This window comes from Barbus barbus, assembly GCF_936440315.1.
Source record: "Barbus barbus genome assembly, chromosome: 41".
Classification (NCBI taxonomy): Eukaryota; Metazoa; Chordata; class Actinopteri; order Cypriniformes; family Cyprinidae; genus Barbus; species Barbus barbus.
The window spans coordinates 22,781,847-22,806,758 of record NC_136719.1 but is presented as its reverse complement, the minus strand read 5'-3'; the positions used below and the strand labels follow the sequence as shown (position 1 = coordinate 22,806,758).

At 36.2% G+C, this 24,912-nt stretch overlaps 5 protein-coding genes across 13 annotated transcripts in view; 2 read left to right on the top strand and 3 right to left on the bottom strand.

The window, feature by feature from the left end:
* Window positions 1-7,879, top strand: part of LOC306860910 (ensconsin-like) — a 46,678-nt gene extending 38,799 nt beyond the window's left edge. For 3 of the 5 annotated variants that reach the window (XM_079402930.1, XM_079402928.1, XM_079402927.1), the window contains 11 exons: window positions 1,389-1,570; window positions 1,778-1,920; window positions 2,986-3,230; window positions 3,326-3,473; window positions 3,566-3,734; window positions 4,632-4,736; window positions 4,813-4,854; window positions 4,950-5,004; window positions 5,124-5,262; window positions 5,809-6,029; window positions 6,113-7,879. In XM_079402930.1, coding sequence (XP_079259056.1) covers window positions 1,389-1,570; window positions 1,778-1,920; window positions 2,986-3,230; window positions 3,326-3,473; window positions 3,566-3,734; window positions 4,632-4,736; window positions 4,813-4,854; window positions 4,950-5,004; window positions 5,124-5,262; window positions 5,809-6,029; window positions 6,113-6,120 — 1,457 coding nt within the window. In that variant the 3' untranslated portion in view covers window positions 6,121-7,879. The remainder of the gene's footprint in view (window positions 1-1,388; window positions 1,571-1,777; window positions 1,921-2,985; window positions 3,231-3,325; window positions 3,474-3,565; window positions 3,735-4,631; window positions 4,737-4,812; window positions 4,855-4,949; window positions 5,005-5,123; window positions 5,263-5,808; window positions 6,030-6,112) is intronic. The other 2 variants (XM_079402931.1, XM_079402929.1) reach the window with 1 other exon arrangement.
* The window catches only part of LOC306860169 (F-actin-monooxygenase mical1-like), a 359,843-nt gene that overhangs the window by 209,144 nt on the left and 125,787 nt on the right, over window positions 1-24,912 (top strand). The gene's annotated exons all lie outside the window — the stretch shown is intronic.
* On the bottom strand, window positions 8,859-12,634 carry LOC306860468 (chemokine XC receptor 1-like; the record flags this gene model as incomplete). The annotated part of the gene is made up of 2 exons (XM_079402202.1): window positions 8,859-9,013; window positions 11,869-12,634. 2 exons carry the CDS (start codon window positions 12,632-12,634, stop codon window positions 8,859-8,861), a joined length of 921 nt encoding a protein of 306 aa, XP_079258328.1.
* LOC306860467 (chemokine XC receptor 1-like) lies at window positions 16,441-17,319 on the bottom strand (the record flags this gene model as incomplete). Its single annotated transcript, XM_079402201.1, has 1 exon — window positions 16,441-17,319. The coding sequence occupies one exon, from the start codon at window positions 17,317-17,319 to the stop codon at window positions 16,441-16,443; it is 879 nt and encodes a 292-aa protein (XP_079258327.1).
* Window positions 20,253-22,100, bottom strand: LOC306860912 (chemokine XC receptor 1-like). 2 transcript variants are annotated; one of them, XM_079402933.1, is made up of 2 exons: window positions 21,968-22,100; window positions 20,253-21,862 (listed from the first exon to the last, which is right to left on the bottom strand). In XM_079402933.1, exon 2 carries the CDS (start codon window positions 21,758-21,760, stop codon window positions 20,774-20,776), a length of 987 nt encoding a protein of 328 aa, XP_079259059.1. In that variant the 5' UTR covers window positions 21,761-21,862; window positions 21,968-22,100; the 3' UTR covers window positions 20,253-20,773. The 2 variants fall into 2 exon arrangements, with proteins under 2 accessions (XP_079259059.1, XP_079259060.1); XM_079402934.1 differs by having other exon boundaries at window positions 20,253-21,772; window positions 21,968-22,066.

Here is a 24,912-nt window from a genome sequence, read left to right as displayed (position 1 = left end):
ACAAGTCTAAATTGTGAGATATAAACAATTATTGGTTTTTAGCTTGTAATTGCAAGACATCTTTTTTTCCATAGCGGGGTTATGCTTTCATACAGATAAGATGGGAAATTAGCTTTGTGCCTTTTTTTTTTTTTACCAGCCATTTTAATTTTTTTCAATTCAGATGTATAAAATAACATGCATGCATTGAATTATGCATGTGTTGGTGCTTCAAATTCTTCTCAAATTAAGCTGAGAAATAAATTGGTATTCTGCCACATTGAGACTGCTGTTTCAAAGTAGCTTTAACTTTGTTTGCGACTGATACTTATACAATAGCATAACTCCAGGACATTTTATTGTGAACTCACATGTATGTACAAAGAAAGAGAGCAGAGAAAGAAGGGAATGAGAGAATTGTAGAACAGTGAGGGCTGTTTTTGGCACGGCCTGTGTCCTAAAACAAAACACCCTTTTCAGACAGACTTTTCTCTCAGCGACAGCCTTGCTCAGTTGCTGCCAACTTCATCTTAAACTGATGCGTGTGTGTGTGTGCGCGCACAAATGGACCTGATGCTTAGCTAATCTCCCAGTGGCTTGTGTTTCTTGCTAATCGTTTGGTGATTTTTCTGGTTGGGGATGCTGTTATCAACTGATTAAATTCTAACATGGGCAACAGCTTCATCACTGACTCAGGAATGAAAGTGTCTGTGTTGTTCATAATGAAATACTACCTCACTGTTTACTCCATACTGTGCCGTACTATTTACTGCCTGCTGTTTTTATAATTGTGTGAAATACTTTGCCGTGTGAATACATATTTCAAACAATAAGTATGTTATGTTGTTGTTATTTTTATTGTAGTAAATGATGTCCATGTTTTTTTTCTCTGTATTAAAAATGTTATTTTGCATTTTTATTCCAATTTCAGTCTAATCAAATAATTAGGCATAGTAGTAGAATCACATTTAATATTGTTTCTAGTTCATTTGTCAAGCCAAAAATGTCTAGTGCATTGCATTATAGGATATAATATGTCACACTGTGTGTTCTGGCTGTATAATTAATATTTTGGCAATTTCAGTTCCTTGCATAAGTAAATGTACCCAATGAGCACAGTATACATCATGCATACTGCAAAAATAGTAGTATGCCATTCTGAACATGTTTCAGATTGTCCTCCTTACAGTGATGGGTGATGTTGCCTAATTTTTCCCAGATCTTTGTAGATACTAATACACACTTTCTTTTTCTTCCCTTTCCACTATTTCATCACTCATTCATCCCTTTTTAACCCTTTTCTTCTGCACACCTGCCTCCCTCCCTGTTGCTCCTCTTGTCCATATTGAATTCATTTATTTATCCCATAATACTCCCTGGTTGGTTGGTTAAACTTGCCTGTGGTACAGTGACCCCCATTTGTCCTCGCTCAGCCTCCTGTCACCCAATGAGCTCCATGTCCTTCAAGTCCATCCAGTCACGCAGTGTTGAGCGACCAATCAAAGCAGGCCTTAATCTTGAGAGACCAATCAGATCAGGGTTCATCCCTCTGGACAGCAGCACTCGGAGAAAGACCACCCAGAATTTCCCGGTAAGTAAACGCCATAAGATTAGTTATTGTAAAGTAATTGTGTTATTTGTTTGTGCCTGTGCAAGTGCATGAATCATGCATGTTTTATAAAAAAATCTTACTTATGAGGCTATGTAAACCAATTGAAGTGTGTTGATCCTTGTATAATGTAGTATGGAAGTACTGTAGATGTCTCTCAGAGGATGTATTGTGTGTTTCATTGGGCAGATTGACAGGAAGGATAAGGACAATGTGAGAAAGTCATGGAGTAACCTGGCATATCCAGCTACCAGTCTGAGCCTGTTCACACCCAAGAGATCTCCTTCACCTGTTGGTCATCGCAGCAGGGTCACCAATCCATCCCCCAACAGGTATAAATGCCATTTTTAAGATGTAAACAAGAGTGTAAAGAATAATATAAAAGTATAAAAGTATCAGCAGGGCTTTTTTTGGACTGAAACCCAATTACATAATCATTATTATTTTTTTAAATTTTTTTTACATTTTATTTTGTACATTTATTTTGTCAATCATTTCATGGTGTTAGAATTCCTCTTACAGGATTTGTGAGATCTTACTAAATAATTCTCTAAATTAATTTCTTAAATTTGCTAAAACTTAGACTAAAATATATAACAATAAAATAGTGTCTATGTAATAGAGATGCACCGATTGCAATTTTCTTGGCCGATTTCTGATTTTATAATTTTTTTGTTAGTGTGACCTGCCGATACAGATTTTTGCCAATTCCGATTTTCTTTCTAAAAACTATAATTGACAGCATATACAAACAAAAATCTATCCTTTTTTAATCAGTCCCTCCAGGATTTTGCGATTCTGCGATCGCTGAATTTATCGCAAGATCAAACTCCGCAATTATTGCAAATTATCGGAGATTTTGGGCTTACGTCATCGCAACATGCATTCAGTCAAAGAAAGGTTGTTTCTCAGTTTGAAAAATGGAATGAACCACCTTTAAGTGTAAGTTACTTAATTTTAATTTTATTGAACTACTATTGTATAAGATCACATTGCAATCGTGTTGAAACATTTTGGTGGTGCAATGTTGCGTACCTAAATCATATATTATAAATGTATTTATTTTTTTACTACCGCAGTATGCATCAATAACTTTCTGTGTGTTCTGTTGCGCTCATTTGTTTTGATTTCTGCACGAGCCTCTCTCTCACTCACTCAGGCTGCGCAAGCTTTATCTGGCGTGATATAAATAGATTATCAGTCGCCGTAAGTGTGACCTCAAAACAGACCGGCTTGGAATTGGCAGACTGACCGGTCGGTCACCGGTCCAGGCCGGTCATGCGGAAAACCGGCTAATTGATAGGTGCATCTCTACTATATAATAAAACCTGCACTAAAATAGAAGTTTATAAACAATTGTTTGCTCACTGATTGATTTATTGTTGTCTGTTCGTCAGGGGCTCTACTACTAAACCCCCTCAGAAGACACCTAACCCCAAAAAGCCCAGGTCTCCACCTCCTCCAGCATCAATTCCTCTGTCTCCCAGTAACCCGTCCTTATCGCCAGGCAATCTCAGGCCTAACAGTGTGACATCAGAGAGCCCGAGAGTTACCCCAGAAGGAGAGGGGGCCAAAAAAGAGGATGTTGAACCTCGCAAAATTGAACCAGAGGCTTCTGCAACTAAACCGGAGCCGGCTGCTGGTCTGTAATGCCGAACAACCATTAGTGAACCATCGAGTTCAATTAAACTTGCATCATTTATTCTACTCCTGTACTTTTTTCTGGTTCTGTGGAAGGTTTTGGAAGTCCTCCAACAACACGGCCCTCTGCAGGCACAACAGATCCTGAGGAGGCATCACGTCTGCTGACTGAGAAACGACGGCAGGCCAGAGAACAAAGAGAAAGAGAAGAGGAGGAGAAGAGACAGCAGGAAGAGGCTGAAAGGTGTGTTTAAGAGATTTTCGTCAGCCAAAGCAACAAACACGCATTTATTTTGAAAGAAGTTTTGAAATCATTATGTGCCTGTGTGTATGCAGGCGCAGCAGGGAGGAGATGGCCCGCAGGAAGGCAGAGGAGCGGGCGAAGAGAGAGGAAGAGGCACAGCGGCAGGCAGAAGAGAAGAAGAGACGAGAGGAGGCGGCGAAGTGTTTAGAGGAGGAGAAAGCACAGAGGGAGAGAGAGGAAGCTGAACGCCTGCAGAAACAGGTACACACAACATTCTCATTCATTAATCACTCACTTCAGTGAGATTACATTAGGGCTGTAAATAGATTATAAAAATTGTGATAAAACTCATGACATTTTGGTAGATAATTTATTTATATACACTATCTATAGTCTATCTACAGCAATTAATAGTTTTATTTAGGAAGGATACAATAAATTGATTTATAATGATATAATTTAGAATATTGCAAATAATGCAGTTACATTTTTGCATTTTAGCAGACACTTTTATCCAAAGTTACTTAAAGTTCTTTTGGACTATTGTTTTGAACTTTTTATTTATCAAAGAATCCTGAATAAAAATGTATCACGGTTTCCACAAAAAATAAAGCTGCTGTTTTTAACATTAATGATAATGAGAAATGTTTCTTGAGTAAATCAAACAAAGAAGTAATGAGTCTGCTGAATCACAGGAGTAAATTAATAGTCTTAAACAGAAAACAGTTATTTTGAATTGTAATAATATTATACAATATTTCTGTTTTTACTGTATTTTTTGAAATCAACGCAGGCGTGATGAGCAGAAGAGGCTTATTAAACAATCTTATCAATCCCAAACATTTGAATGGTAGTGTGTATATGTATGTAATTTGCTAATGTCTTACTATAAAATACATATTATATGCATAATATATGCATTCATTGTGTACTGTCCGGCATAGATTAAGGTTTATGGTTAATGATATAGAAATACAACAAACAATATGCTGCCATTTTCTAAAGCCACTTTTTATAATGTGCACTAGTTTGCATTAAACATGCAATTAATCTCAATAACATGTTAGGTTTGACAACCATAAAGTAAATGCATACTGATTTTATACATTTATATGTAAAATGTTACTAAATGTGTTTTTTGTGGCTCTGTATGTTCAGAAAGAGGAAGAGGAGGCTCGCCAGAGAGAAGAGGCAGAGCGTTTGCGTCTAGAGAGAGAGAAACACTTCCAGAAAGAGGAGGCTGAGAGAATGGAGAGGAAGAAGGTAAGATAATTTCATTTTGAGTGCTTTTTAATGTAATGGCAGGGTTTAAATGTTATCTGATTCTTGTCTGTCACAGCGCCTCGAGGAAATTATGAAACGCACACGCCGATCTGATCAGGTAAGATGTAATATCTGCAAGCAATTGCCTTCCTCTTCTTCACTTACACACTTTCTATTTATTTAATTTTTTTCCTATTTATTTACGTTTTGAAGAAGCCCACCCCACAGAGAAATGGCGATGTCAGCCAGCAGAGCGGACCGAATTCAGGTGATTTTTACATTTACATGTGCACCAGTGTTTCCTTACTCTGACATGACATTTCCAATTTATGATGCCTGTTGTGAATCTGCTCTCTCTAACTTCCCCCACTCTCTTGTTTTTCTTAGTGAGTTCAATATCCAGCAGCCCTTCAGTGACTGTGTCGGTCCCTCAGGCTCCGGAGACCTCTGAGACAGTATGCAGTGACAGTAACGGACACACGGGGCCCAGCTTCATTACACCCATACTGCTCATATCAGGTCACAGGTGAGACCAGATTTCATATATATATGAAAAATATATATATATATATATATATATATATATATATATTAAATAGCTGTTGAGCTGAATTTTAGAGGGTATTTTTGCTTTTATGCAAAAGTGTTTATTAATTATAATGATTCCTTTTTATGATATTTAAGATAATATTGGGATGCTTACTGCACATTTGCTGTCCCTGTTTTCTTTTGAAATTGCTATAATTTGTCCTAATTTCAAAGTCACTTTGGTTAATTTTCTGCTAAATGGATCTGTATAATGTAGTAAAATGAATCTCTCCTGTCCTCTACTGGTGATAGGAGGAACTCCAACTTATTTTTTTTCTTTTCTAAGCACTTTAGATAATTTGTTTACAGACAGTTTGAGCACTATTTCCATTTCCATTTATCCATTTAGTAGACACTTTTATCCCAAATGACTTCAAATGAGAATACAAGAACAAGCATTTAAACCAACAAGATGCTTAATCTGAGAAACTCAAACTTGATGTAAAAACTGTTTGTATTTTCTGACACCTTTCTTCACTTCAAGTGTGGCTGCTCAGCTCAGAGAAAACAGCACTGTCACAGAGGCCTTCGAGGAGGTCATAGAGGTTCCCGTGGGGACCAAACTGTCCCGTCAAGATGGAGATGGAGAGGAGGTGGAAAATGAAGAAGAGGAGAAGAGAAAGATTCCCTTATTGGCTTTCAGAGAGAACGGCAGCATGCATAATGTGAGTGGACTGGAGGAAAACCCGGCACAGCAGAGTTCAGGTCAGTCAGTCCGGACACAACGTTGATTCGGGGGTGACATGCAATGGCCCCTTTACCTTATTTAGATTTTTTTCCCATTATAGATGTTTGAACATTTGTAATGGTGGACATGCAACATGCAACACAGGAATGAAAGAAAACCGAGTCGGAGGGAGACCCCTCAATGCACTTCCCTTCATCTGACACTTAGACACCTATAATGGCAAAGAGAAATTACGAAATTAAGATCTCTTGGCTTCTACTTCATGTAATCAGCTCCTGTTTCCTCAAACTGAAGTGGTGCGCCTTAGGAACCACATCTTCTGTATTTTTGGGGGGAACCACCAACTGAAGTCACATCTAATACTTGAAGAAAAGTGTCATCGCTGTCGTGGAAGCTCTAACCATAAGGAATGTGTGACAAGAGAATGATGATTGTTGTGTTGCTTAGATTTATGGCAAAACCTTGTAGTTTTGCTCTCGTTATGCCAGCAATTGAGTGGCTGAACTCTCTGCTTAGTTTTATAATTATTGTTCAAATGAAGAGAACACATTTTCTTCCCTCTTTGCAAAGCTTTAATAGTTTTTTGCCTCTTGAATTATGCATTTTGATATGGTTTGCAAAGACCTCGTCTCACTCCAACCCAATGTACGGCTCTCTACGCAGTCTGAGCGAAGCAAAACTCGTCCTAAATTTTTATTTTAATTTTTTTCTGATATGACTGGGTGAATTGGACTTGCTCAGGAACATATCTATGATATATTTAACTCAAAATTGAATGGAAAAAAGTATTAATGTTTAAATTAAGCACACCCTTCCATTTCTTACTACAGTAATTGTGGGAAAAATATTATATATTAAGTAAAGTGTGAAGTATGTACATTATGTAAACAGTTGTTCTTCTGCCTATAATTAATGCTGATTCAAATAAAAATGATTTCCTATTTTCCATTAGATTTTGGGTTGAAATGTGACCTGGATGTGTTTTTGTGAGGTTCACCCTGCTGTTGTTTTCAGCAGCATTAATCACAGACATCCGAAAGCAACTTGTACTATAGAAACTTATGCTTATATGAAATGTAATGTCTATTTCATTGGTAGAACCCATACAAGCTAATCGTTAAAAATCCTTCAAAATTAATCATAACTTAATAAAACAAGCAGAATCTCTTTAAATTGAAATGCTGCTACCTGTCTTTCCTCTGCCTTATCCGATGAAGTGAAGTTTTGAGGATTTGTTTATAGGGCTGTTGTTAAAGGGCTGATTAGTTTTTTTGTTTTTGAAAAATCCTGTTCATCAATAAGCAATAATAACACATGCTGTCGCCCCTGTGAGTCCTGCTGCATCATGTAGCCGTTTCCATCCAAGCCCTATGAGACACCACCATCAATAGTTAATAGGGCTTATGGAAAACCAAGTATCCTATATAGGGCATATTATAAAGCGATTTATCTTATATAAAGCTATCTCAGTTTTTGTTGTAGTCAGTATCAGTGGATGGTCAGTGGACTGGACACCATGCAAAAAAAAGAAGCAGGGATTAATTACATATCTTGAAACCAAGAAATTGTAAACCTTGATATGCAAATGCTAAAAAAAGTATACATACATCTTGCACGAAATCTGTTTGTAAGAGGGTGGGTGAAGGTTTAAAACAAGCACAACTTGTTTACTGAGACGTCAGGGACCGATTTCTCAGTGACAACTTATTTAAAGAGCACTTCTGATAAAGCACCCATGTGCCCTTGACCGAACCAACAGCACCGAGTACCACTTTAAAAAAAAAACTGAAGCGTTTTCTCCCAACCAAGTCGATCTATATGCATGTAGAAATTATGAAAATCAATAAACTTTTTATCTGGAAACGACAAAGGCTGCTTTGTGCATGTGTCTGTCTCAAATGAAGTTGTCACAGTAAATTACTGCCGTTTTGCCATTTTGCTGGCCTAAATTTTGATTACACTTTTGCATGTGACTTGATGTTTAGATTCAGCCGTGGTTTATATGGTGCCAGTGTGATGCTGACATCTTTTTTTTTTCTGAGGCTTAGATGTTTAAGAAAACCATGTAACATGTATTCTTTCGAACAGGGATGTCAAAATTTTCTGTGGTTGAAAATATTTCTTTGTGGTCATTTAAGGAATTAAATTATGTCTGTATTTATGTCTGTGTTTTTCAGGTAACTATGGAGAAGTATGTTTGCTTGTAAAAGGTTCATGCTTGCTTTAAAAATTAATTGCAATTTTTTAATGTTTAATTATATGATCTACTAATAATCATTGAAGATGTATGGTATAATGTAAGTTACCATTTAAAAATTTGTGGTTGGTAAGTTATTTTAATGTTTTTTTAAAGTCTTATAAAGGCTTAATTTATTTAATAAAAAAATACAGTAAAAATGTAATTTAAAACACAATTTTAACTGTTTTCTATTTAAATATATTTTAAAATGTAATGCAAAGCTCATTTTTCAGCATCATTAATCCAGTCTTCAGTGTTACGCTATTCTTCAGAAATCATTCTAATATGCTGAAATTAATGTGTATAATGATATCAATGTTGAAAACAGTTGTGCTGCTTAATATTTTTGTGGAAACAGTGATACGTTTTTTCAAAGTTCAAAAGAACAGCATTTATTTAAAATATAAATCTTAACATGCGTAACATTATAAATATATTTACTGTCACTTTTGATCAATTTAATGCATCTTTGCTGAATCAAGTATTTAAAAAAAAAAAAAAAACTGACCCTAACATTTTGAGTGGTAGTCTATATGATATGCATTGTGAGATTTGTTGCATTTAACAAACACACCAAAAATTTGTCTCAGGATAGGTCAGAGTTGCTTTATTTTGAACACATTTTCTTCAATATTGTTTGTAAATGTTTCTGAAATTTTTCTCCAATAAGAGCATAAAGCACTGGGTTTAAGCTGCAATGTGAAAAAGCCAACAGCCGGCAAGTATAAAATGCATAATCAAGATGAATGGATACATTACAGTCTACGAATAAAGAAAAACCATAATCCTCCAGAAGTCTCAAGAACATAACTATGTTGTATGGAGCCCATCCAATGAAGAATACCAGCCCGATGCAGAATATCAGTTTGATAGTCTTGTGTCGCCCCTTTGTTCGGGATCGTGCGATTGTCAGGAACATTCTAACGTGACAAAATCCCATGATGCAAAATGCAATCAAAAAGAAAACATTTTGTGAATAAACAGTGGCATGTTTTACTTGAATATTGTCAGATTCACAGTAAAGATACCCTTCTTGTTCTAAGACGTGGCTATGAAGGGAGACTAACAGTGCAGCTGTTCCGCTCAACATCCATATGATAAAGGGAGCAACTGAAAGGCCTCTGCATCCCACCCAGTCGGACAGAGGATGAACCACTGCCATGTAACGCTGAAAAGTCATTAGAGTCAAGAACAACACGCTGCTGTAAAAACCAAGATGGAACAGAAACTTCACAGCTTTGCAGCCAACCTCTCCAAATGTCCAACCCCAGACGAAGTACAAAGCCCAAAATGGAAGTCCAAAAGTGAACAGCAGATCTGACACGGCTAAATTGAAGATCAGGATGTTGATCAGCAATTTAAACTTCTCATACAGCACCAGGATGACCAAAACCAGCAGGTTACCAATGCAACTACACACAACCAGAATGGCAAAGAAAGCTGGAATTACCAAGGATCCAACTTTGACCACCTCTTCTTTGCGACACAGTTGGTCTTCTGGTTCTGGATAGTCTGTTTGATCTTCAGTCATGATGTTCTCTATATAATCATATTCATTTTGTCAGATATTTTATTAAAACATTTATTTATTAATAAATAAAGAATATTCTTACCTTAAGTTTTGTCACTTCTGTTAGTACAAATATGACTCAAAACTGCCAAACTGAAACCTATTGGTAGAAAACTGCACAGCAAATTGAGGCTAATGTGTAGTGTTATGGATGTTTTGGAAGGGATATTTGAGTGTTTTTGTGTTGAGTGGGAGGGTTAAAGACGCCTACCTCAAAGCTAATTTCTCTCTTCCTTTACAAACGTGAAATGAAAGTATCGTGTTCACAATGAAAGCAATTCTTTAAAGTGTTGTGGCAAAACATTTTAAGGTAGTTTCCATTTAATGGGAGTTTCAAAACAGTTGGTTTACATTATAGTATTCACATGATTCATTGCATTTTCATGTTAGCAAGTAAAACAGCATAGCTCGAGCCCTTGCTTTTGTTTCAAGTCAACAGTAGGACAGACTCATTAAATACAAGAAGAAACAGCTTTTCAATCATGTATTTATTTCATTAGACTGCATTTAAAAAGTTGTGAAAGTATGTTGCTTTTATCAAGGTGATAATGGTTGAAGGAATTTCATGTAATCTACAAACATACTAATATTGTTGATTTAACCTGTTAAAAATTACATGCAAAAAATAAGTTTGACCTGATCTCAAACCTTCCATTTTCCTGTTTATGTAGGTCAATGATGATGCTGTGCTTCCTTCCACAGACTACAATTAACACTTTGTCACGTGAAAGAAAGGAAAAAGTACATTTGAAGTATTTCACTGCACAAAAACAAAACTGCATAATCTGCGTTTTCACAAACATAAATGTTTTTTTTTTTACAGTAATTTTAGGTGGGAGTATTTTAGAAGTTGACAGCATCACTGATTATAATGAGTTCTATAGTATTTTGTCGCGCCGCGCCACTCGCATCCGGTGTAGACACGGTGTTACGATAGGGCAAGAAGTAGGACCCGTGTAAATATCGGATCAGCTTTCCAGCGCTGGAGAGAACTCAAGGAGCGGGAAGGCCTGCGATCGGACGCCGAGGTTGCTTTGTTTCTTCTCGATAGGGGAGTAACATTGCTTTGTTTCGCAGAACTAATCATTGCCTGGGATTCGTACGTATGTGTGGGGCGGAGCTATCAAAATAGAGGTGAGACACTTTGGGGTAGGGGCGTGTTTGTTTTGGTGATATATTGGCTTCCAGAAATCACTTACCCCACCTTTAACATCTTAAGTGAAAAGTTGCATGTTTGTACGAAACAAGTTTTTTTTTTCACCATTATAATATTTAACTTAGAATCATCACATCCTATCATAAACCATAATGATGCTCCCTCCTGTGAAAAAGTCCATCCCCTGTTGTCCTCTCACATCAAAATCCACAGACATACTAGTTTAAAACTGTTTGGGACTCTTTCTGCTTGTAAACAGTGCTTGATCTGTGCATATTTCTCTCCTGATTCAGAAAAGAAGACTTTTTCACTGGACAAAATAATGTTATTGATAGAGGACTTGTATTGTAGCTGAAAGTTAAAAATCTCTTGATGGATTTCTTTATTACTAACAAGCTTTTCGCTTTGATGGACTGGAGTGGTGTAGATTACTTGTTGATTATTGTAATGTTTTTATCAGCTGTTTGGACTCTCATTTTGATGGCACCCATTCACTGCAGAGGATCCATTGATGAGCAATTGTAATGCAAAATTTCTCCTAATGTGCTCTTATGAAGAAACAAACTACTACAGTCTGCTTCTTGGATGGCCAGAGGGTGAGTACATTTTCAGCAAATTTTCATTTTCAGGTGAACTATTCCTTTAAGCACTTAAAGTCTGTCTTAAATCAAGTGTTTTATCAAGTGTAACAGAAATACTGAATAGTTCTGAGCCATTTATGTTTATTCATATACTTCAATCTTTACACAAAACAAATTCTCCTTGAAATTTCTCGTGAAGTATTACAAAACCTTCCTTCTACAAAAAATAAAATTGCTGGGTTTATGCAACAGTGTGAGAAAGCTAACATTCGGCTAGCATAGCATTCGGCTAGTCTTATGCTTACTTCACAGTCTGTGAATGGATGGATTGTCAAAGATTTTAAGAACATGATGATGTTATATGGAGCCCAACCGATAAAAAACACCAGTGCGATGCAGAATATTAGTCTAACAGTCTTGTGTCTCTTATTAGTCCGTGATTTTGTAATAGTCTGAAGCATTCTGCCATAGCAGTAACCCATGATTACAAATGCAATGAAGAAAAAAGCATTTTGAAAATAAGCAATGCCCGATTTCCATTCAACACTGCCATATTCACAGTACTGGCTGTCAGATTCTATCATGACTTTACTATGAAGTGAACCGAGCAGTGCCGCCGTTCCACTCAGGATCCAAACGATAAAAGGAGAGACTGAAAGGCCTCTGCATCTCTCCCAGTCGGACAGAGGATGAACCACTGCCATGTAACGCTGAACGGTCATTAGAGTCAAGAACAACACGCTGCTGTAAAAACCAACATAGAACAAAAACTTCACCGCTTTACAACCAATTTCTCCAAATGTCCAACCCCAGATATAGTATGAGGCCCAAAATGGAAGTCCAAAAGTGAACAGCAGATCTGATAGAGCTAAATTGAGGATGAAGACGTTGGTCAGGCTTTTGAAGAGTGCAAGGAAAACCAGAACGAGGATGTTACCGATGCAGCTCAATACAACCACTACTGTGAAAAAGAGTGGAATGAGAATAGATCCAACTTTTACCACCTCCTCTTTGCGACACAACTGGTCTTCATAGTCATCGGTGTAGTTGTAAATGTCTGTATATTCCTCAGTCATGTTTTCTGCAGTCACAAACTGGCCAGAACAGATCTGTCCAGGTTCAATTCTTTGCTGTTTATACACTGAAAAAAACTTTGGAACTTTGAAACAATTTTCACTTAGAATTTCCTTGTAAAGTTTAGAATTACACAGAAATGGTAAGTTACACTGATTTCTTGTAAAACATGGTTCAGCGATCTTTGTTTTACTTACAACTTCAAAAAATCATTTTTGATGGTAGAGAGATTAATGCAATCCTAATTCAAACATTAATACAGTCTCATGGGAAAAGAGAAAGTGAAGTTATAATGAATATATAAATGACTTACCTGAATTCTTGATGATCTTGATCTTGTAGATCAATTAAATCAAATTAAAAAGAGCAGCGTTATTGTTCTGGTGATTCTGTCACTACAACAAATTCCTTGTATGTGTAAACATACTTGGCCAATAAAGCTCATTCTGATTCTGATTTCTGAGAGATGTTTGTATGATAAAGGTAAATAACATACGTCCCCCCTCAAACCTCAGACTCTAGTCCTTTCATCTCACATGCTCAGAGGAAGCTGAAGTGGCTTTGTGATCTTTACAGTTGAAGCAACTGCTAAGAGGCAACAAATACAACAGGAAAGTCACCTGCTTTCTCATGAGCAAAATACCCAAATCATATGTGTGTGTGATCATATGTCTAGCCTCGGAGTCACATGTGCTCAAATTGTCCAAGAAAACAAGTTTTACAATCAAAAGTCATAGTCATTTGGTTTGTAACTTCATTTGCTATTATACTGGGGGAAATGGAGTAGCAATTACTTGAAAAAAGCTTTGGGAACAAAGTTTTCAATTTCAGCCACAAAAGCATTTAAGCTATATCCTACTACCTTTTTCCTCTCTTTAACATTGTGAAGTGCTCACATACTGTTCATTTAGCTACTTTTGGCCTTTATAAACACAATTGCATTTACTTCAACAAATGTGAGATATGCACCGTCTCTAAACTCAAATGTGTATTTCTACCCAGGCAGATGTTGCCCCAATAGCCTTGTCCTTTGTAGAGCGAAACTGAAACAGCCTACTCGGTGACACCAAAGTACACGATGGACATAAACATTCTTTATAACACTGTTAGATAACGCTTTCAAAGCATGGCTCTTTATGGAACTTTATAAAAAGGGCTCCAAAAGTGTTTACACTTGGCATTTATATGTGAACTGTATCTGGATGTTGTCCACATAATCAAGTGTTTGATTGGAGTTTTATCCGATGAGTGTGTCCTGGTCCAGAGGTAGCCTAGTCGAGGATGCATTGTGATTGGATCTCAGTGTAACGTAAACCATTGTATCTGCATTCACAGATTGAGGTCATAAATCACCGCCCACTCTCTCAGATGGCTGTCAGAAAATAATAGAGGGACGCACTTTTGACAAGTAAGCGTCTATATTTAAAACTGTTTATTTCGACTTACTTGATTTACCCTGTGTGTCATCTTTCATTTTCATTTCATTGTGCAACATAATCTAAATGAGTTCCTTTAAGGAACCAACTAGACATTATTCATAGACTTATTCATAGAAGAAAACCTTCTTGGAATTGCTCGAAACGATTACGGAACCATGCGTGTACAAAAGCTAAAATAACTGTTTATGCAACAGTGTGAGAAAGCTAACATTCGGCAAGCATAATATGCAGCATAGTCGACTCTTATGCTTACTTCACAGTCTGTGAATGGATTGTCAATGTTATATTGACTCCACAATGTTATATGGAGCCCAACCGATCAAAAACACCAACATGATAAAAAATGTTAGTCTAACAGTCTTGTTTCTCTTATTAGTCCGTGATTTTGTAATCATCTGAAGCATTTTGCCATAAAAAAAACATGATTAGAAATGCAATGAAGAAAAAGGCATTTTGAGAATAAACAATGGCCAATTTCCATTCAACACTGCCATATTCATAGTATTGGCTATAGATTTTGTCATGATTTTGATATGAAGTGAACCGAGCAGTGCAACCGTTCCACTCAGGATCCAAACGATAAAAGGAGCGACTGAAAAGCATCTGCATCTCTCCCAGGATGAACCGCTGCCATGTAACGCTGAACGGTCATTAGAGTCAAGAACAACACGCTGCTGTAAAAACCAACATCAAACAGAAACGCCATAGCTTTACAGACAACCTCTCCAAATATCCAAGTCCACATGTAGTACAAGCCCAAAAACAGAAGTCGAAAAGTAAACAGCAGATTTGACACAGCTAAATTGAGGATGAAAACATTGGTCAGGAATTTCAGGCTTTTGAAGAGTGCCAGGAAAACCAGAACGAGGATGTTACAGATGCAGCTCAACACAACCACGAATATGTAAAAAAGTGGCATAACAATGGATCCAAATTTCGTCTTTGCTACACAACAGTTCTTCATAATAGTTGTTGAAGTCAGGGTATATTGTATATTACTGTCATGTTGTTCTGCAGTCACAAACTGACCAGATCAGATCTGTCTAGGTTCAATTCTTTGCTCTCACTGAAAAAAAACAACAACAAACTTTGAAATAATTTTCACTTACGGTTTGCTTGTAAATTAATTACAAAGTTACACTTAAATGTGAAATTTTTACTCAAAGTCTGAAATAGTATTTTCTTGTAAAACATACTCCAGTAATCTTTGTTTTATTTGCAACTTAGAAAAATCATTTTTCACAGTAGAAAGGAATGTGTTTGAGAGACATTAATACAATACAAACATTATTACAGTCTTTGGGGAAAAAGTGAAATTATATCAGTAAGTTTGAATAACTTTTGTAACTTAGTCAAATACATATATATATATGTCAAATACATACAGATATAATAACTGAGAGAGATAAGAACATATCCAATCAATGAATTAAAAATAGGAGAATTTGGAGTGATGTTTGAATGTTGGATAAGTATACATCCCCCTCAAACCTCAGACTCTGAATCTTTTCGTTTCACATGCTCAGAGGAAGCTGAAGTGGCTTTGTGATGTTTAGAAGTAACTGCTCTGCTTAACCACTTTCTAATGACAGACGAGGCAACAAATATACCACAGGAAAGTCACTTGCTTTCTCATCAGCAAGACCCAAGTAATGTCATACATTATGTGTCTTCTCTAGCTTCACAAGAGTCACATGTGCTTAAATTTTCTAAGACAACTAATTTTGCCATCAAAAGTCAGAGCCATTTAGTTTGCAGCTTCATTTGCTATACCCAGCAGGCACTTTGATATCAAATTGATTGTCAAATTTTAGTGCAGATTTGATCAAGATTCTGTAACATCATTTTAAATAAATTTTTGACAGCAAAGTCTTCTAGTGGTAATTGGGTGAAAATAGGAAGTTAATCCCGCACTGAAACTGGTTTAATGTATATTTAGGCAATATGTTTGATGTTCAGTTTACATCAAATCAACCTTGTGTCAAGTTTTTGATGTCAGTTTTATTTGCATATTTGACCTGTTTTTTTACATCAATGTTGGTGTCAATCTGAGGTCTTAACATCAATTGTCCACTGGGTATTATACTGGGAAAAACTGAGTAGGATTTACTTGACAAACAATTTGTCGTCTCTGCATTATTTTTGTTTTCTTTGCGTACAAAAAGGTTGAACTCCTGATTATTTTACCGATCTCCTTGCTACGTTTCTGGACGTTGATCGTGGTAGTTTGCTGTCTATGGAGGGTCAGAGAGCTCTCAGATTTAATCAAAAATATCTTAATTGAACGGAGGTCGTACGGGTTAAGAACGACTCGAGGGTGAGTATGAACAATGCTTTTAAATCTTTACACAAAACCTTCTTGGAATTGCTCATAAACTATTACGGAAACTTCCATCTACAAAAACTAAAAATGCAACCGTGTGAACGTAACACTGTGTAACAGCTAAAATTCGGCATGCATAATATTCAGCATGATCAAGTCTTATGCTTACTTCACAGTCTGTGAATGGATGGATTGTCAAAGATTTTAAGAACATGACGATGTTATATGGAGCCCAACCGATAAAAAACACCAGCACGATAAAAAAGGTTAGTCTAACAGTCTTGTGTCTCTTATTAGTCTGTGATTTTGTAATCATCTGAAGCATTCTGCCATAGCAAAAAAACATAATTATGAAAACAATGAAGAAAAAAGCACTTTGAAAATAAGCAATGCCAGATTTCCATTCAAGACTGCCATATTCACAATATTTACTGTCAGATTCTATCATGACTTTACTATGAAGTGAACCGAGCAGTGCCGCCGTTCCACTCAGGATCCAAACGATAAAAGGAGAGACTGAAAGGCCTCTGCATCTCTCCCAGTCGGACAGAGGATGAACCACTGCCATGTAACGCTGAACGGTCATTAGAGTCAAGAACAACACGCTGCTGTAAAAACCAACATAGAAGAGGAACTTAACAGCTTTACAGCCAGTTTCTCCAAATGTCCAACCCCAGTAGTATGAGGCATGAAACAGAAGTCCAAAAGTGAACAGCAGATTTGATAAAGCTAAATTGAGGAAAAAAACACTGGTCAGGGATCGGAGGTTCTTGTAGAGTGCAAGGAAAACCAGAATGAGGATGTCACAGATGCAGCTCAACACAACCACTGAGATGAAAATGAGTGGAATAGATGCGTCTTTCACCCCAGCCTCTTTACGACACAACTGGTCATCATAGTCGTATGTTGTATTCTCATCAGTCATGTTTTGGAGTTGAAAACTGGCCAGATCCGATTTGTCCATATTTAACTCTTTGCTCTTTGTACACTGAAAATAAAACTAACAAACAAAACACATTTCACTTCACTTTATAATGCTTTACTGAAATAATTGCAAAGAAATGGCAAGTAGGACAACGAATTAAGCCTTTAATTTGTACGCAGAAAGACTGAAATAACATTTTCTTGTAAAACATACTGTTTTCTTTACATCGTACAATCATTTTTTGCAGTGTATACAGAGAAAACAAATCAGAAATGACATTTTTACTCAAAAGAAACATCAAGTTCCAAACTAAATATAGGTAGAAAAGCAGAAATAGTATTTTCTTGTAAAACATACTTTTTCCTTTTTATTATATTATATTCAAAATTTTTGGCAGTATAGAGGATGTGTATGGAAAGATATTAATACAATCTCTGCCTTTTCATCAGAGGAGTACATAAGTTATAGCAATGAATTGAACTTATGAAATGAGTTACCTGAATTCTTTGATCTTGTAGAGCACAGTGATGATCAGAACAGCTTATTAACTGATCACTGCAGACGAACACAATCTAGTATAAAATCAACTGGAGTTTCATGAACTATGTTAATAGATCAACTATTAGTAACTGTAAGTTATAAGAACATACCCAATCAATTAAGAAACTAATTTCTGAGTGATGTTTGAATGATGGGTAAGCAAATAAATAAATCCTCCCTCAAACCTCAGACTCTAAATCTTTTCACCTCGCATGCTCAGAGGAAGCTGAAGTGGCTTTGTGATCTTTAAACCATTTTCTAATGACAGACGAGGCAACGAATACCACAGGAAAATCACCTGCTTTCTCATCAGCAAAAGACCCAAAGACTGTCAAATGTGTCTGCTCTTCTTAATAACGATGCATTTGTTGGAGGGGTTCTTTCATTACATACTTTGTTATATTTTTATATGGAAAAATGAGAATTTCAACAAGCACAAAAGAACAACACCGATTATAATTTAGAACATGTTTTATTCACAACTGAATGCTTTTGCTTTTGAATATTAGTCTTCTCTTTTCTAGCTTCATAAGAGTCGCATGTGCTCAAAATTTCCAATAACAACCCCTCTACGTTTTGCAATATGGACCAACGTAGACAGGGTACGTTTTTATATGAGACTGGGTTGCCAATAAATAGCAACAAATTGTGCTATTGCAATTTGCAAATGTCTCAAATAATTACAAAGAAACAGAAGGTAACATTTAACTAGAAAAATATATTTTTACATTTTAGTTAAGGCATCACAAAGTTAAACATTGGCTCATTCAGATTTAGAGACGGCATGGTTTATTTGACATTAATTCCTTTGCTGGAAAACAGAAAGAACATCTTCAGTAACTTGAGGCAGAATTTCTGGGGCTATAAACCTGATTGGATGTAAAACTTGCATAGATGCTAATTCATTTTCTGGCTGTTGATTTGCCCTGCTATAAGTTGAGAAGGTTAATAACTAAAAAGAGGTTCTTTACACTTAGTAACAGTTCTATTTAGAACCACATTGTCCTGAAGAACCATGTTTTAGAATGTAGGGTTCTGTTCACCGCCTTTTTGTTTTTTAAATCTGTAATGGTCCAAAAATTATTTCAAAGCCACCTCATGATTGATTTTCTGGAGCTCAACCATCCAGCTGGACAGGCTATAAATGTTAACTTGTAACTGGTATCATATACCATATATAGAACAGAATATGTAAGTGTGATCAACTCTGTTCAGTCAATAATACTTCTCTCTTCTTCTCCACTGAGTAATTGATAGAGATATTCATATTGTTAGATTTTTGTTAGTTATTACTTGGGTTTCTGTATAAACAGGCCCAGTAACAAAAAAGCATCAGTTATGTAATGACTTTTCCCTTTGTGAAGTGCTTACTGTCCATTCACAATAGCTACTTTTTTGCAGCAATGCCACTGAAGAAACATTTTTGGTTCTCCAAAGAACCCTTAATAAGTGAACAATTCTTTATAGTTTGAAGAATATTTTAATAATCTAAAAACCTGTTTTTCTACTCTAATTAATATTTTCTGCAATAGAAAGATTCCATTGATATTAAAGGTTCTTCATAGAACCATACACTGTAAAAAAAAAAAAAAGTTGAGCCAACTTAAAATTTTAAGGCAACCAGCTTCAGCAGATTTTTGAGTTTTCGCAACTTCTTGTTTTAAGTTTATACAATTTCCTTAAAAATCAGTTGAGAGAACTCAAAAATCTGCTGAAGCAGTTTTTTTTACAGTGTAGATGCCAATAAACCTTTATTTTTACGGAGTGTCTATTTACACTAAGTGCAAATAGCCCATCTTTTGGGCAAAGGCTATTTACACTAACTCCGCCCACTAACGTGTGATTGGATTAGTCAAGAATAAAAAAAGCAGCTAGCTTAACATTAGTTTCAATGGCGTAGATGGTAATGCGCATGCTTTCTGACACGATCGACCCGAGTTTGAGCCCACTTTTTGCCAAACATTTTTTTCCCCTTTTCAAATCTCATATCGCATCAGAAAGGCATTTATTTTCGATAAAAATGAAGGAAATAATCAAAAAGTATCGGGTAGGGTTAGGGTAGGTGTAGGGAGGGCTTTATTGTCCCAAAAAGGTGGCATCCATTTAATAAATTTGAATTAAAATGATAATTTACACTCAGTACGTTATTATTGCGTACTGTTTTATAATGTACTACAATACTGAGGTGCAGATAATTGCCACTATTTGCAATAAGTAGTATAAATAGCAGAAAATCTTGCTATTTTAACATAGTGTAAATAGAATCTATTGCTATTTGCGCTTAGTGTAAATAGCGTCTATCGCTATTTACGCTTGGTGCAAATAGCCGCTGCCTTATTTTTAAGAGTGCGTAATGGCAGATGGTTCATAAACTGGACTCATACTTTATGCTCATGCAGTATATTTTACTCTGCATTATCCATTTAATAAACCGTAAAGCAGTGACATAAACATGACATGACAAGTCATACAGTAATACATGGAAGAAGGTAAATATATATTTAATTTCATGTGGAAATATTTTCTCCATTAACATTTGTTGGTTTGGTTTCCATTACGTACTTTCAGCTATATTTTTACATACTAAAAAAAAGAGAACTTCAACCACAAAAAGGAAGAACACCGGTTATAATTTAGAACATGATATTCTCACAACTAAATACTTTCACTGCTTCTTGGAGAGAGGAATTATGCTGCAGAATGGCACTTTATTTGAATTTTAATCATGCAGATATAACAGTTGTAGTTATATTGAAAGAAGCGGAGCAATGGCTCAACAAAGTTTTCAAATAATCAGTTCCAGCATATTAATAATAATGAAAAATAGCAGCAACAGCATCTGTACATCACTCATACTGTATTGTAAAATTCAAAGTTGGTTCGCTGCAACCGGTAAAAGTACTTGAGTTTTCTCTTAGTACATTGAACCCTGTGACTGATTTTTTGCCAATGTGGCTTGAATGGAGTTGAAGTTTTTTTTTTTTTGAAAGATCTTCTGCAGAATCATTTTTAGATGATTCCTGAACTTTATGCCAACAAAAACATAAAACACAGGGTTCAAGCAACAGTGTGAGAAAGCTATCATTCGGCAAGCATAATATGCATAGTCAAGTCTTATGCTTACTTCACAGTCTATGAATGGATGGAAGGTCAAAGATTTTAAGAACACGACAATATTATATGGAGCCCAACCGATAAAAAACACCAGTGCGATGCAGAATATTAGTCTAACAGTCTTGTGTCTCTTATTAGTCCGTGCTTTTGTAATAGTCTGAAGCATTCTGCCATAGCAGTAACCCATGATTACAAATGCAATGAAGAAAAAAGCATTTTGAAAATAAGCAATGCCCGATTTCCATTCAACACTGCCATATTCACAGTACTGGCTGTCAGATTCTATCATGACTTTACTATGAAGTGAACCGAGCAGTGCCGCCGTTCCACTCAGGATCCAAACGATAAAAGGAGAGACTGAAAGGCCTCTGCATCTCTCCCAGTCGGACAGAGGATGAACCACTGCCATGTAACGCTGAACGGTCATTAGAGTCAAGAACAACACGCTGCTGTAAAAACCAACATAGAACAAAAACTTCACCGCTTTACAACCAATTTCTCCAAATGTCCAACCCCAGATATAGTATGAGGCCCAAAATGGAAGTCCAAAAGTGAACAGCAGATCTGACACGGCTAAATTGAGGATGAAGACATTGGTCAGGGACTTGAGGCTCTCATAGAGCGCAAGGATTACCAGAACGAGGATGTTACCGATGCAGCTCAATACAACCACCGCTGTGAAAAAAATTGGAATAACAATGGATCCGATTTTTACCACCTCCTCTTTGTGACACAACTGGTCTTCATAGTCATCGGTGTAGAGGAATGTTGTATTATCATCAGTCATGTTGTTCTGCAACTGCAAAATACCAGATCAGATTTGTTCAGGTTCAGTTCTTTATTCCCTACCAACGTTTTCTGTGTAGAATATACTCCAACATAAATCTGCCTTTCATTAAAACAAAACAAGAAAAAAAAGTTATATTAACCAATTTATCTCAATTTATTACAGTGTGAATATACTAAATTAGTTTACTAAACATTTAGTTCTTACCTGTTGCTCTTTCCACAGTTAGTTTGCAAGACAATAAACGGTCTCGTCGATAACTAAATATATATAAAAACCATTGTCTCCACAGCTTTTTGAGTTGACCTTCTTGTCTAGTTGACAGCTGATCAGAGATGTGGAAGTGGCGTTTGCGTTGATGTTCATTTATACTGACAGAAGATTTTGCTTCCTCTTCTTTTTTTTTTTTTTTTTTTTTTTAATAAAATATATAGGTTTGGTTTTGACATTGGTGGGGACATAACAGCAGACAGCAACCCCATCCCCATCCAACTACATTTTCACATTTATGACAGTCTTTTGACCAAAGGTTATTGATATTGTAGCCAGCATACATAACTATGGTTGCCAGCATTCTCAAAATTAATAAAGAGTAGTATCGAATGCAACCTTCGTGCCCATTTTATGACAGATTAACCACACTTTCTAATTGCATTTTATTTTTTTACTTTAAAAGTAAAGCTAAAAGTTTACTTTGTACATTCAGTTTAACAATATAAATTTACAGAGGGTAAACTTTATCATTCAACTGAACTGTGCACATATGTTTTAAAGGGGTGGATGATTGTGACTTCACTTTTTTAACTTTAGTTAGTGTGTAATATTGCTGTTTGAGCATAAACAATATCTGCAAAGTTACGATGCTGAAAGTTTAATGCAAACCGAGATTGTTTTTTAAAATTATGGCAGTTTAATGCGTACAAAAACAGCTCCTATGGACTACAATGAGTAATTTCCTGGGTTTGTGACTCACAAACCCAGAAATTTACATAAACTTCACCCGTGAACATGCAACAAAGGGGGAAGAGGAAGAGTTGTTGCCATGCAGTCAAAACTAGGGGTGCACGAATAAATCTATTCATATATTATTCACAATTCTGTCTTCTAACGATTCTAATATATTCACAAGTTTCAAAATCAATGTTCTAAAGCAGCGGTTCCTCGTGCCCCCCTGCTCTGCATCGCCCTCTCTCTCTCTGTCATTCAGGCCCTGTTTTGCGTTTTGGTCGATTAGATCACAAGTGGACAGTGAAGACACATACCCATTTACACCTGGCGTTTTAATCTGTCTCTTCTGTCCTCTTTCGACCACTTCTGACCAGATTACCCCCCGTGGTGCTGATTATGTCAGAAGTTGATTTTAAAATGCAAAGTATTTCAAATTAAAATAAAACTATGTAAATGTTACATGTCTGTGGTTTCCCGTCTTTCCTTATTTGGTCAGTTTCCTGTGTTCCTTCATTAGTTAATTAATCACTGTTCATTGTATTCACCTGTGTTGCATTATCTTATTAGTTCCCTTTGTTTGGTAATAATTATAAGTCCTCAGTTCTCCATTAGTCTTGGTCTGTTCTCGTTTATGTTATATTGGTTTAATTGTCTGTCTCCTGGATTTTCTAATTAAAATACCTTTTTGTTCATCTCTTTCGTCTTCGTGCTATTGTGCCTCACCAACCCGTGACAGAAAACACTTACATTTTTACAACACTATAAGTGTGTGTCCCATCAGGTAATGAAAAGTTCGACACACACTTGTGGTCTTCATCCTCACTTGAACACTTGGGCCAAATACAGGAAATATGTCATTTAAATAGTCAAGTGCAAAGACTGCAAGTGTGGGTATTTGGACAAAGCCAAAGTTTAAATCCTTCTGATAAGTAGGCGGTCCTTTGTGGCTGCTCGAACACATTCGACCACATGAGCGTATACACCATGAAAGCGATCCGGTATAAAACAGTATATTAAAAGCTAACATAAACAGTAGCATTTACAAATAACAGCGTATCTAAAAGTATGAGACAACAACAAACAAACAAAAAAAACATACCTGAAACGTCCTGTAAGAGCCGTTCTGTGCAATCCTCTTCACTAATACTCTCTGGGTCTCAATTGGGCTCAAATTGAAAAGCAATATTGACGACACCATTGTTTACACAATCTTAGGTGAGGGGCGCATTATTAATGTTTTAATGTTACCAAATACTTTTAATGTTGGTAAATCCAGATGTTACTTCTGGGTTTGTGGTGGGAAATATCCAGAGCTGATCCTCCCTATACACAGAATACGCAAGCTGCGTAAGGCCCCCGAAACACCAGGGGCCCCCCTTGCTCTCAAAGATGTTTTAGTTTTGTTTTTGAATTTGGCCAGCGGTTATGAAAACATGAATGGTCATTTCTTTTAATGTGGTGTGCTGTCACCCTCTTTACATAAAAATCAGCCAAATCGTGTAACGTGAATGTAGTACAGTCTCTTGCTCGAGAATAAACAAAACGAGTTGAAAGCGTAGCTACCGAGCTGCGGAAGAGATACTGTTTCTCGAGCGCTTTCCGCGAGCGTGATTCGGGACAAATGCGTTACATCCATTTTTTCATCTCAACCAGTTTTTCAAATAGATGGAAACAATTTGGCATTAAGCTAAGGTACATTGTTATCCCCATGAATTAAAATGAGGAATCTGAGTCTTTTTATAAAGTCAATTTTACATAAAAAGCTGTTTTTTTTTAAATATAAAAACTTATTTTAAAATATTTTTAATTTATTTATATAAATTCATAAATCATCATAAGGATCATAAATCCACCAAACACTGCACAAATGTGGAGTAAACACATTAATAAAATGAGTAAAAATAAATTTGTTAAAAAAAAACTATTATTCTGTTACAAAATTACATTTTGTTGCCTGTACACTGTATGAGTGTAACTCCCAAATGAATGAGTACAAGGGTTAACGTAATTGTTTGATCGCTATAGGGGCTTTGGATAAAAGCGTCTGTTAAATGACTAAATAATAATAAATAGTATTGAAAATTACTTATATAACACAGAATTTATGATGGATAGAATGCAGAATGGGTTGCAGGAGTGTTATTGTAACCAAACATAAGGCGGGGCCATCGCGGTCCAATAAAAAAAGGGCTTCGGCTCTCAAG

What these genes read in the sequence shown, in the direction of transcription:
- LOC306860912 (XM_079402933.1), bottom strand. Translation starts at nt 21,760, where the DNA reads ATGACTGATGATAATACAACATTCCTCTACACCGATGACTATGAAGAC.